At 34.6% G+C, this 13,345-nt stretch overlaps 1 protein-coding gene across 1 annotated transcript in view; it reads left to right on the top strand.

The window, feature by feature from the left end:
• Positions 1–13,345, top strand: part of ninaC (STKc_myosinIII_N_like and MYSc_Myo21 domain-containing protein ninaC) — a 78,055-nt gene that overhangs the window by 18,047 nt on the left and 46,663 nt on the right. Inside the window, exons 8-10 of the mRNA XM_072522785.1 lie at positions 5,277–5,665; positions 8,623–9,165; positions 12,559–12,851. Coding sequence (XP_072378886.1) covers positions 5,277–5,665; positions 8,623–9,165; positions 12,559–12,851 — 1,225 coding nt within the window. The remainder of the gene's footprint in view (positions 1–5,276; positions 5,666–8,622; positions 9,166–12,558; positions 12,852–13,345) is intronic.

Below are 13,345 nucleotides of genomic sequence, written 5' to 3'. Positions count from 1 at the left end.
GTGTCCGGTGTATTCTTCGGGATGCGGTAATTTAAGAAATTCAGCAATTGTGCAGGCGATTTTTCGAAAAGTGTAAATACCAATAGGTTGTATAATACACCTTCCATTTTTGTAATATACAAATAATCTACAATGCGGTGTGTTTGATTGACATAATCACAAATATTTTTTGTATAAAGAAATGTTATTTTCTCCAATAGCCACAAAGGTTCTTTCCATGTTCGTTTTAGAATTAGGAATTTTAATCACTAACATAATTATCTTATCTTCTATATTATCTAAACTCATTTTGCAAAGCTCCTCAAGACGACAAGCGCCGGCCAAACCAATTATTAATACAACCTTAAACTTACAAAAAAAAAGTAATAAAAAAAGAGAAATTAGATTTAATTATATAACCTTGTCATTAAGTAGATCTTATCTTCAGCTTGTGATTAAAATTTATCAGATTTTTTTGGTTTGTAGCCGATGGATTTTCTTTTAAGGAAAGCAATAACTTTTGGATAGCATATCTATATTATTTTTAATGTTAAGTGTGGACTTAAGTATCGAGTAATTGCTGTAAAGGCTTGATGGCTTCAAGATATTAGATTTTTCCATTAGATATGCAAGAATGACTTCTTCATTTATAGTACGTACATTTTTATCATTGCTTCATTTTTTAAATAAATCGTAGACCAATTCATACCTCTTTCTTGCCTTTACCGGCAATAATTCATAAATAGCGGCTTTAGCAGTTTCCCTGATCTGATCTGGAATCATTTCGGCTTCACTTTCACTGCTGATTTCAATTGCTTGTACTTGAAAAACGAAAAACTGAGCACACGAATCTTAAATGACAAGCGTTGTCATAATAAAATACAAAGTTGATGTTATTGTCAAAGCCGTTACCTAGCTACCCAAAATCGTCACGAAAGTGAAAAAATTAGTGCGGAAAGTAGCTGCTTTCAGTACGAATTGTGTAAAATGGTACTTTTGAAAGTTTTATTTTCGGAACTGCTGCAGAAAAAGTATATTTTGACCATTTTTATTTGATTTCTCAATTAAAATTTATATCTTATACACTATTCATCATCATCATCATCATTGGCTCCACAACCCATGGTGGGTCTTGGCCTGCTCAAGGATAAGTCTCCAATCTCTCCTATTCTTCGCCTTGGCTTTCCAGTTTCGTACTCCCAACATTCTCAAGTCTTCCTCCACCTGATCCTTAAATCGTGTTCTGGGTCTGCCTCTCCCTATCCCACTCCATCTATTCTTTGGTTATAAATATATTTTAGGGGCTCCATCTCATTCATTTTCTCTATGTGGCCTAACCACCGCAGCCGGTTTATTTTGATGTACCTAATAACATCAGGATTGTCATACAGGCGGTAAAGTTCGAAATTATAGCGTCTACGCCATAATCCGCCCTCCTGTACTCCTCCATATATATGCCGGAGGATTTTACGTTCAAAGTATCTTAAACGTTCTTCATCGCTCTTTGTCATCGTCCATGTTTCCGACGCGTAGGTGAGGATGGACTTGATAAGAGTTCTGTATATCACTAATTTCGTTCTTCTTGTAACTAGGCTTGTTGTTAAAAATTTTTTTAATCCATAATAGGCTCCATTTGCCAGATATATCCATCTGTTAATTTCTGCACTTACTGCATTATTCTGATTAATTTTTGAGCCTAGGTATATAAACTCTCTTACTCCTTCGAAAGTGTATGTTTCGATCGTTAGATCTTCGGGTTGTGCTGCTTGTATATAATTTGATACTTTCATATACTTCGTCTTACTAGTGTTAACCTCTAGTCCCATTCTTTTTGTTGCTGCTTCAAGCCCCTTGAATGATTCGACCACGTCCGCCTTTCTTCTTGCAATAATGTAGATGTCATCGGCGTACGCTAGTAATTGTACGCTGCGATTAATAATAGTTCCTCTGGTTGTTATTCCAGATTCTCTTATTGCTTTCTCTAGTGCAATATTGAATAGAAGTCATGATAGGCTGCCTCCTTGTCTAAGTCCTATCTGAGACTGGAATGTTCTGGAAACTCCGTTCGGCACTCTAACTTTACACTCGACTCTTGGGAGGGGCACTTTCACTAATTTTACTAAGTGTACTGGTATGCTGAATTCTATCATGGCCTTGTATAGTGCGTTTCTTTCAACACTATCATAGGCACATCTAAAATCAACAAACAGGTGATGAGTATCAATGCCATCCTAATATGGTTTTTCCAGAGCTTGCCTTAGAAGGAATATTTGATCGGTCGTTGACCTTTCTTTACGAAATATTTACCTATTATGTCTTCACAATTATGTCTTTACGATAGTCGGTCATAAAGAATATATTCCAATATTTTGTATGTTACGAAAGAATATATAAGCGTCTATATTCTTTGATGTTACGTTTAGGAGGGTTATTCCTCTGTAGTTGTCACATGGCACATGTCACATGTCAAATGCAGTTTCAGGAGGGGTAGGCTTAAAAATGAACTACAGCAAAACAAAAATACTGAGCCGAGACCAGACAAATATAACAATACAAAATCATACCATAGAAAATGTTGAACATTATGTATATCTAGGTCATGTTATCAAACTAGGAAAACCAAATCAAGATGCTGAAATTAAAAGAAGAACACAACTGGCATGGGGCGCTTTCGGCAAATTAGCATATATCTTGAAAAACACCTCCATTCTTGTAAACTTAAAGAAAAAGGTGTATAACACATGCATACTACCAGTTTGTACTTACGGCTTGGAGACAGTAGCCCTTACCAAAAATCTGCTAAAAAATTAGAAACAACGCAAAGAGCAATGGAACGAATCATGCTTGGAATATCACTAAGAGACAAGATTAGAAACACCGAGATAAGACGTAGAACGAAGATTAGGGATACTGTGCAAGAAATTGCAAAAATGAAATGGCGCTGGGCAGGTCACGTAGCCCGATATAATGACAACAGGTGGACACGGAGAATTCTAGAATGGAGACCAAGGACGACAACAAGAAGCATGGGAAGACCTCAAAAAAGATGGGTAGATGACATAAGAACAGTGGCAGGCAAACAGTGGATTAGATTGGAGCAAGATAGAGAAAGATGGAAGCAATTGGGAGAGACCTACATTCAGGAGTGGATGGAAAATGGTTGACAAAGAAAAGAGAGAGAGAGAGTTGTCACATATCCTTTGATCTCCTTTCTTGTGGATAGTTATAATTATACCTACATTCCAGTCTTCTGGCAACTTTATTTGCTTCCAGATTAGTTCTACCAGTCTACATAATATATAGTGTGTCAGGTTTTTTTGCCATGCTTTAAAAGTTCTGAAGGAATGCCATCTGCCCGAGAAGCTTTGTTTTCTTTCAATTTTTGTATAACTTCTACCTCTGTTGGAATGTTATCTTTCTCTCTTTCGTCGTCCATGTCCTCGAGTTGGATTTCTGATTCGTGGAGTCCTGTCTCACCTCTTATATTTAGGCTTTCCTCGAAGTTTTCTGCCCATCTTTCTAGTATCTGATCCTGATCACCAATGATCTCCCCTGTTCTATTTCTAACGATTGATAATCTAGGTTTGAATTCTTTCCTGTTCTGGGTAATCCTCTTGTAAAACTTTCGCGTTTCTGCACTATTAGCAGTGAATAATCGTTATTCACTTTTTATCACTTTTTCTTTAAATTTCGCTCCTATCGGAAATTACATAGAAATTATAATTTTATTAGTTACGCGCCTGAATAGTTCAACTGAACTGAATATATCGTTCTTTATAATAGAATATTATTTCTGAATTTCGTCGATTATAAATTTTGGCGGGAGCGCAAGGTATTGGACATAAACTTATTTGAAAATACTTGATAGCAACTTTCATAAAGAAAAAGTTTTGTTGGAAAAAGCATAAACAAATTAAAATAAATAGGATCTAAAAATGAACGATAGAATGTAGGACTCAAAAATACAAATAAAAATAAAGAATATAAACATCAAACTAAAAAACAGACTAACACCTGAAAACCTAAATAAATAGTGGGAAGCAGCTGTAAGTGAAATCATGAAAGAAGCAGCTGAAGAATTACTACGCATGGAAGGTAAACAAAGAAGACCAAGAAAGGATGTCTGTTTTGACGAAGGTTTTTAGATTATAACGGAAAGAAAAACAGAACATGTTTACTGATGCAAAAGAGGCACACAACCCGACAAGAAGAGGAGGAATTTAAATAACTACGTGAGGAAGAGAAGAAAATCTACCGCAGCAAGAAGAGAGGGTAATATATTGACAGAACAGTAATAAAAACTAAGAAAATGGAATTCCTGAATGCGACCGAAAATGTTAGATTATATTGATATATTAGATGTTTTGTTTGTACCTAATACTTCATTTAATGTTTTTTATAAAAATATTGCTTTTAATATGTCATATGCTTAATAAAATATGCCCCGTGTCGTGTCACCGTGTCCTTTAAAAGACAGCGTAAAGGCTTTCATGGTGGATATCGAATGTACAGAGATACAGATTAAAGAATTGAAATTTAAAAATACGTATTAAATGTTTTCATTTTCTTTTCCATTAAATCTAAGTTAAATTGTAGCATATAACGAATATTTAATTCTCTAATTATATGCAATGCTTTTATGTAGGTATTTGATTTTCTTGAAATACAGTTCTTCAGGAATTTTACTTCATTTATCATTTTGTTTACTATTTTCAGTACCATTTTCTACCTTGTGTTTCTCTATGGTAAAATTAAAGTGAGGTAAGGAATTTATAACAAGTTAAGTCTTTTGAAGATTGTGTATTTGATTAAGGCTTATTAAATTTTGATTTATCCAAAAAATTTAAAGTCGTTTCCAGGTAAAAAAATTAAAACATCTTTACAAAAACTCAAAGATCTTCAATTGGGAGTATCCAAATTAAAGTGGCTGCTAACTGTTCCTATCGCTTCCTTTCTCGGTAATTTCGTCTCGTCTCTGTGATCTCTCTCCACATACCATATGCATTAGTTGTTCACTGCGTAACTCCTGTGTTGTATTTAATGGAAAGTAATACGGTAGAAATTAGTAAAATAACTGATAACAGAGTTAACGAGATTAAGAAAATTTTAATAATAAATCTATGTGTTTTTTAAATAAAGAATATAATAACTATTTAATGTAACCTAAACAGTTTGTTTTTAATTAGGCCATATTTTTTCTCTTTAATAAATTATCCATATATTCTGTACAAAATAGTTTCTTTGTTTCACTCATCTCATACATTTTATATTAATAAACTTAATTTTATTTTTTGCAGTTTCATGAAAAATATCAGTTTAAATCACGCTCCGATAATGCCCCCCATATCTACAGCGTAGCAGATACAGCTTATCAAAACGCTCTCCACCATAAAACTGCCCAGCAAATAGTTTTCTTAGGTGAAACTGGCTCTGGCAAGACATCCAATTATTTACACCTGATCGATCACCTTTTCTACCTAGGAGAAAATACAAGTGTTAGTTCAAGTAGAATAAAAAATGCTGTTCAATTGTTGCATTCGCTAATGCATGCGTCCACACCTTCCAACAATTACGGCACTAGGGCAGTTTTTAAGACAGAGGTAAATTACGGCAAAACTGGGAAATTAAGTGGAGCAAGCTTTAAGATACATTGCATTGAAAAATCAAGAGTATCGTCCACAGATATGTAAGTAAATTTTGATGCTCCGTTTTTATAAGAATTTCAACAATTTTTTAATGCTAATACTATGTAGTTTCATCCAAGTCAAGAATCCTTTCTGTACTACTAAGAATCCATCTATTGCTGCACTTCATAAATCCAAATTTTCGGATGTTTATATTTCTTTACATGTCATTTTATCAGTTATGCTCTACCATATTTAAAATGTAAATAAGTAGCTTTATGAGCTTATAATTGCTAAACATCTTCTTTTCTTTAAGTAAATTTTTAATTTCGGGAACTTTATCTATTTGCATAATTATTAGAATCGTTGATATATGGTGCTATAGATTCATATTAAATATCTCTTGGATATAGAGAAGTAACAATGAATAAATTCTAGGCCATATAATGCAAATGCACAACTATATAACCTGCTTTAAATCTAAAGTATGGGTAAACTCTTGCAGGCTAATTTATCTACATGTTTTGGGTAAAGTCTGAGTAGATCCTTAAGGAAAAACTCGTTGACTTTATAACAAAAAATAACATCATCCCTTTATTTCAATTCGGCTTTAGAAAAGGTCACTCTACCAGAACCGCGTTGACTAAAATCTTCACTTTCATAACCCACAAGTTATACGACAAAAAACTTTCTATTGGATTTTTTCTCGATGTATGGAAAGCGTCGAGACCAAGTTTGTCATGCCAGATTGATGCGGAAACTACTGAAAATTGGTTTTCCCATCACTTTTATCAGACTAATCGACTGATATATCTCTCAGAGCAATATCAGGGTAAAGTTTAATAGTCAACTGTTAATACTCTTCACTCCTACAGTAAGAGTGTCACAAGGTTCCGTCTGGACCCATATAATACGCACTATACAGAAGTGATACTGACACGACAGTTGACATTGCTCTTGTAACAACAGCACGAGATACAGATGTCCCCAAAAGGCACGCTCAAAATCATCTAAACCATTTCAGTAGTTGATGATGATGATGATGATGATGATGATAGTGTGTTTGGCATGGAAACTAGTCCTTTTGCCACAGATTTTTAAATGATATATGTTATTTTTATCAATTAAAAACTTGATTGTACTAAATTTATATTATATATCCGGATGCATATAAGTGATTACATATGAGTTCGTATATAGATTTCTGATTCAATGACAGTAGGTGGGTTATGTTTACTGGAATTTGCACATTACTTTTAACCAGGTTTTCATAAAACGTAGATGAGAGTGCTTTATTTTTAATACATCCAAACAGGATGTGATTAACATCACACTGGGAAATATTATCGCATAAACACTTTCCTGATTCTATAATATTATTTCAGTAGTTGGAGCGAACTATTGATATGATTTAGATGATTTGATCTGTCAGATCTGTCAGTCTGATGATCTGTCATAAGAAAGAACGAACCTGAGGCTGTTGGTCGATTGACTCCAATTTAGGGATCAGGTCGAGTATCTAGGTGTGGTGTTTACCAAAACACTAAACTGGAAACAAGATCTGAGTCAGTCTACTCAACGCTCTAGTACAGTGTAGAACAGTGGGACACGCAAGCTAAAGCACTTGTACACACACACAAAATGTACATCCGGCGCGCTAATTAAGTACAAGACTAATATCTACGCTTTGCTCAACCATGACGTCTCATAACATCTGCTAGCGTTGAAAAGAAGTATTCTGCGTAACGTAAACCACAAACGACACGACCACCCCTCCAACTAGCATACTTGAGAAACTCTCCTATCTGAACAAGAGTTATACCTTATAAACCATCAAAAGCAGAAACTTCCAAGCCTAGAATGTACCAAAAACTGCCTGCTCATTGCTGCTACACAACTGCTACGAAAATAAAACTTCCCTTCCTACCCAGAAAAAGTCTGACATCTGTCAGTACCAAACTTCCTGACGAATGTATCAACCCTTCATTTTTACCACACTTCAAGATAAATATCTCACTTTGAGTGTTGCAGACAGGAAAGTATTGGTTTTTTGTGGTTTCTCGATCCCACTGCACAATAAGATCTGTTCATAGGGAGAAAACAGCCACATCTGCCACCAACGGGTAACACTAGAGTCAAAATCCATTGATAAATTCATTCTATCACATAATCACTCAATTTAGTCACTACTTAGCAATAACATAAAATGTTGAAAAGAACTATTTACCAAGCCCTTTCTGAACTGATTGCTCTCTTAAGATACCCTCCTCCAACAACCAAAAACCAGTGACGCCATCCACAACGAAAAAACACGTTCTGAAGAGGCGACAAAAGTCACCTAAAACAGGACTCAGAGAACACCCAAACAAGAAAACACACAACTACAGTGCCAATAGAGTCAGAATAGCCATGTTAGTATCCAACATCCGCAGTAGATAGACAATTTAAGAAAATAGCCATAATCATCGGTGCCTTTCAATCCCTTAGGATTGTGACACATGCTGTAAAGAAACTTTTTTATCCATGTTATCTTGTGGAAGTCTCCTTCTTGTTCTTATGTTTTATTTCACACTTTTCTATCTCTGCATTTTGTTCTAAAATTCAGTGTATCCGTTAATCTCCTTTTTGACCTCCCTCAGTATCTCACTTGGATCCAGTTTCATTTTTTTTAATTATCTTTTGGTGATATTTTTATTATATATCTTATCTATTTTAATGTTTTTTTTGGTGTATTTTAACTATGTTTTACTCATTAAAATGCTCAAAGAAATTATTTATAAACAAATGTCTGCGTCAAGGCTACTGAGGCATTTTATTATTTTTTTTATTAAAATTCTAATCTATTTTATTTAACTTTATATTAAGATTTTTAAATTTCTATAAAAGAATAAATAAGTGTGTATAAACTTATAATAATTTGTTTCTTTAAAGTCCTCACAAGAGGTCAGCAGACATTATGATTTAATAAATTTATGACCCCATAAATTCAAACATTTTTTTAGTTTATTGGCATTTTCAGGCTTCAAAGTAATTTCCATATCTTCTACTATTTTTACGACGGAATTACTTCTACACCTATGTATGAAAAATATAAACTTAGCACCAGCAGGGACTATGCATTCTTGAGAACGCAAAAGAAGTCCAAAACCAATACTCCAAGAGATGATGTAGCTGCCAATATAATCAAATACAAAAAACTTTGCGGCTATATGGAGGAACTTCAATTCTCTTCCCAAGATACTGCCACCATACATTCTGTATTAGCAGCAATATTGCATCTAGGAGACATCGTTTTCGAAGAAAATAAAGATACAGTCGCTGTCATCCAGAATAAACAAGAGGTCGAAGAATTTTCAGATCTTCTTGAGGTAGACTCCAAAAAGATCTCTTGGGCCCTAACAAACTACTGTGTAATTAAAGATGGAAATGCGTATAAAGTAAGACACAGCAGCAATGAGGCCATAGAAGTAAGAAATGTGCTGGTCAATACTCTATACTCGAGATTGGTGGATTATATTGTTGGAACTATCAATAATAAGTTATCTTTTGGAAAAGCTATATTGTAAGTATACATTTTATATTGTCTATATTAGTTCTAGTTTCTGTTTATATATTCAACTGATCATATTTCCTCTGATTCGTTTAGTTTGCAACATAAAAGTATATTACCTTAAGAGTTGTGAGTAATACATTCCGTATTGTGCTACTTGAATGTGATACTTGAATAATGTGTTATATTTTTAGATAATATTTTATCTAAAACAAGGCAAAGTGCAAATAAAGCCATGGGAATAAGACCAGTTTGTACGAGACAGAGAAGTAAAACAAAGTGATAAAACTGAAAAGGAAAAGAGTCGGAAAAAAATTAGGTAGATAAGATTCTGTAGGGCAGGAAAATATAGTACCTATAAAATAACATAATAGAGACGAAAATCAAAAATATTACTACATTTGTGTTTATCTTAATTGACCTAAGATCTAACCTAAACTGTGAAATTTCATAATAGGGATGAATAATGGTATCGCTGTGACAGCGACAACTGGAACGGTTAAACTGAAAAGTCCACAGAATCTCGGAATAGTAATCAGATTCTAGTTGCCGTATTTGCAGCATCTGGCAACTGGTATATCTTAGTAGTCATGACGATTACATACAGCTAAAAGATCCATAATCCATGTTAACCCGAATTAACAATGTTGCGTAATGTATTAGAGGACCAAAATCGAAAATAAAGATTTTACATTTAAATTGTTTGGTACTATGTCGAGGTGATACAGAACTGGCATTGGCGTTAGTCTAAAATAGGGGGCAGCGTAACGATTGTTCTCGAACTTTTTTGAAATTGTGACATTTCATAATAGCATTTGAATATTTGCTGTGAGAGCGGTAACTGGAATATTGAAATGGACAAGACCACAGAACCTGAAAATACTAAAAACATTCTAGAAGCCTTTTAAGGTAACGAGAATATTCTAGACTAAATGATTATCATATATAGGAGCTGACATTTCATTAAGTACGTTATTAAAGGTGATGAGGTGTCACGTTGATTGTTTTTGGTAAAGATTAAGTTGTATTTAAGTTTTTGCTGAATAAATATTTCGATTTAGAATCCCACAGTTGTTGAATATATACCATGCAATAATATCATAGATAATATACATTACTATTTGATTTAGTAATCGTACGTGATATATTTATTTCTTTTTTGCTCGGGTGGAAAAAGATCTCTAAAAGACACTATCCGAGCCGTAGCGGATAATAATATGTGTGCTTTCTACCCACTAAACCCTCCATATGTTGAGTAGAGAATAGTGGTAGTAGTACTTCACGAGTGTAGTACTTTACAATAGTACTTTACCACGCCCCCTTTACCTCCTTCCTCCTCTCTTTATCTCGTCTGCCTTATCTACTCAATTCCAAACTATAATATTCTCGAATTACATTTTTCCACTCTCTCTCTCTTCAGTCTATCTTTCATCATCGTAGCAATCTTGTCATTTACGAGGTTTCAAACTACATCACAACTCAGCATCTGTTTAAACAGAACCTTCTCTGTTATCCTCTCACCCAAGGATCCCCTAAACTTCCATCTTTTTCTCATTCAGCCCTTGCATACAAACAAAATATGCTATAATCTGCTTGACAATATACATAAATATCAGTCTCTTTATTGTCAATCTGTTTGAGATAGGAGTTGACACAACAATGTCCCTTGACCTATGTAAAATCATAAAGATCCAAACTACTGTAGTTCCTGCCATCACTCCTCTTTTCGTCTCGGGAAGAGGTGCTCCCGATCTATTAAAGCATAGTTTCGTTCTGATTTTTTGCATTCGGACCCTTCACTCATTCAATGCGAATGCTTTCTATCGTGATTAACTTCTTAGTCTTCTCTATTGGTAATATTCACCGCTACCTAAGATCCTGCCTCAAGAAAGTCTACAATTTTTTAACTAGACATTGGTCTTCTACAACTTCCTTAGCATTATAAATAGTTACTCTTAGCTCTGAGTCAGTGATTCCTACATTCATACCTCGGAACCACTTTGTCTCTTCCTCTAGTCGTACACAAACTACTTTCTTAAGTAACATGACTTTAATCTTCTCTACAAGCTTACTTGTCCCTAGCTCTAAGTTTGAGAACCAGATCTCCAGAAAGAGTTATGTTGAGAGACCTAGTTCCTGTGTCGACTCTCTCCGTGCTGGTAAGGAACACAAAATTTCTGCTTGGGAGGTGCTTTTGCTTAATAACAACAGACTTTTTTTACTGTCGCTTTTATGTTCCTGTTGGGTATGTCTCAGCAGAACAAAACCTCAATCTTGCTCCTGCGCCATGCATACTTAAGCACCTTGCACATTCTTTACCCATTTAAATAGCTGGCCACTGTGACAGCTATTTTTTTCCTTCTTTTCAGTTAATCTTCTGGCTTATTATAGTGCGGCAAAGAGGTTCCCTTCAGATGTCTGCCCAATCTTTCCAATGCTCCCACCACAATAGCCAGTCGTTTATTTCCCCTTTTTAAGTTTTCTTACCTCTCATGCACACGTCATTTTCCATATCCTTACATGAAAATGAAAATTCTCCTTACATGAAAATTCTAGTTACATGAAAATACTGTGGTACACTTACTCTGTTCAGCTTTTCTTCGGCATACACATATCAGTAGAGTCTCATTATCTACAGCCAGTTTCCATGGTGTCCTACCCACAGACCTTAGTTCTCAAAGGCGGTATTTTTTCAGATCTTCCCGGCCACCTTGATGCGGTCGTATCATCTTTACGACTTGCCATCTCTATGCTCATATCCTTTGATGACACATTTCTGCTCTCAAGCTGCTTTTTGGCTTCCCTTGCTTCTTTTATCTTCGCCATCAGGTTATTTGCACATTTTATACCCTATTTATCTCCGTTCTAGCTCAGCAAGTTCCTCAAGCTTGTCTCTGAGGTTATTTATTGTACGTTTAATACGGTCCTCTTTAGATATGACCGCTTCATACGCTAGTCCATTTATGCTAGTGACTGGTTTGTCTCATATCCCGGATATCCTGCCTTCTTTCCACCTATATAAGGTGGTTTATTACGATGACGCATTGCCGCCTCTCTTATACATATCGATTTGGTCTCACTGCTTTTTTTCTCAAGTATGTGTTCGGAGATTAGAAAGTAGATGATGGATACGGGTGGATATAGTATGATAGTGTAGAGAGTGAACCAAACAAGTAACTTTTTGTTAACTAATAGCCATTGTGGTTTGGAGTAAAAAGAGGTAGTCAAAAAAGATGCCATAAAGATTAAAAAGAGTTTACTTGAGAAAGGAATAATGAATCTAATTTACAACATAAATAATGGGAATCGCATTATATCAAAGTGTAAAACTCATGATTTCCATTTACACCGCCTAGAAGGCGATGTATTTCTATCTAAACACGTCTAATATATTTCTATTTTTAGTGGAAACACTTACATGGTGAAAATTTTAGACTTCTTTGGTTTTGAATGTTTTAAAGATAATCGCTTTTCTCAACTCCTCGTAAACACATTTAACGAGCAGCTTCATTATCATTTCCTACAAAGAGTGTTTGCTTGGGAATTACAAGATCTTCAAGAAGAAGATATTGATTTTGTTCCAATTAATTACTACAAGAACAAAGACACTTTAAATGAAATTCTTGGAAATTCTGAAGGGTTACTGGCTATTATAGATGACGCGTCGAAGAAAGGACATCGTGGAAGATATATTACAGGTAACTAGCAGAAGTTGTTAAATAAAGATAATTATTTTGTTTGATATATTACCTGTCCAATGTACACTCATATTGACTTATATAATATTATACTGACTTAAAATTCCGATTTTCAATACCTGACTATTGCAAGGGATATAGGTAAAAACCGATCTTTTGAATTCTTGTCTAACAGAGAAATTTTTGGAATTGGTCGGAGAAAGTTAATCTACGGTAGAAGTTATGAATTGTAAGTTAATTGCTACCAGTGGCGTAGCAAAACTTGGATACATTTCTTACAGAAATTTATCCAGCCATAATTATCGTTTTGTAATCTTGTGACGATAATGTCTCAGAATGTTGCACTTAAACTTAAGCCATTCTGTGAATTCTGAGGGGGACAGAAATTCGATAAGAAACAACAGAAACAGGTAATGGAAAATGGTACATAGCTACGTTCAACATACGCACACTAAGTTTCAAAGAAAAGCTGCTAGAATTAGAAGAAGAAGTTA

Source organism: Diabrotica undecimpunctata, chromosome 2 (genome assembly GCF_040954645.1).
Source record: "Diabrotica undecimpunctata isolate CICGRU chromosome 2, icDiaUnde3, whole genome shotgun sequence".
NCBI lineage: Eukaryota > Metazoa > Arthropoda > Insecta > Coleoptera > Chrysomelidae > Diabrotica > Diabrotica undecimpunctata.
This window is presented reverse-complemented; position numbering and strand designations above follow the sequence as displayed.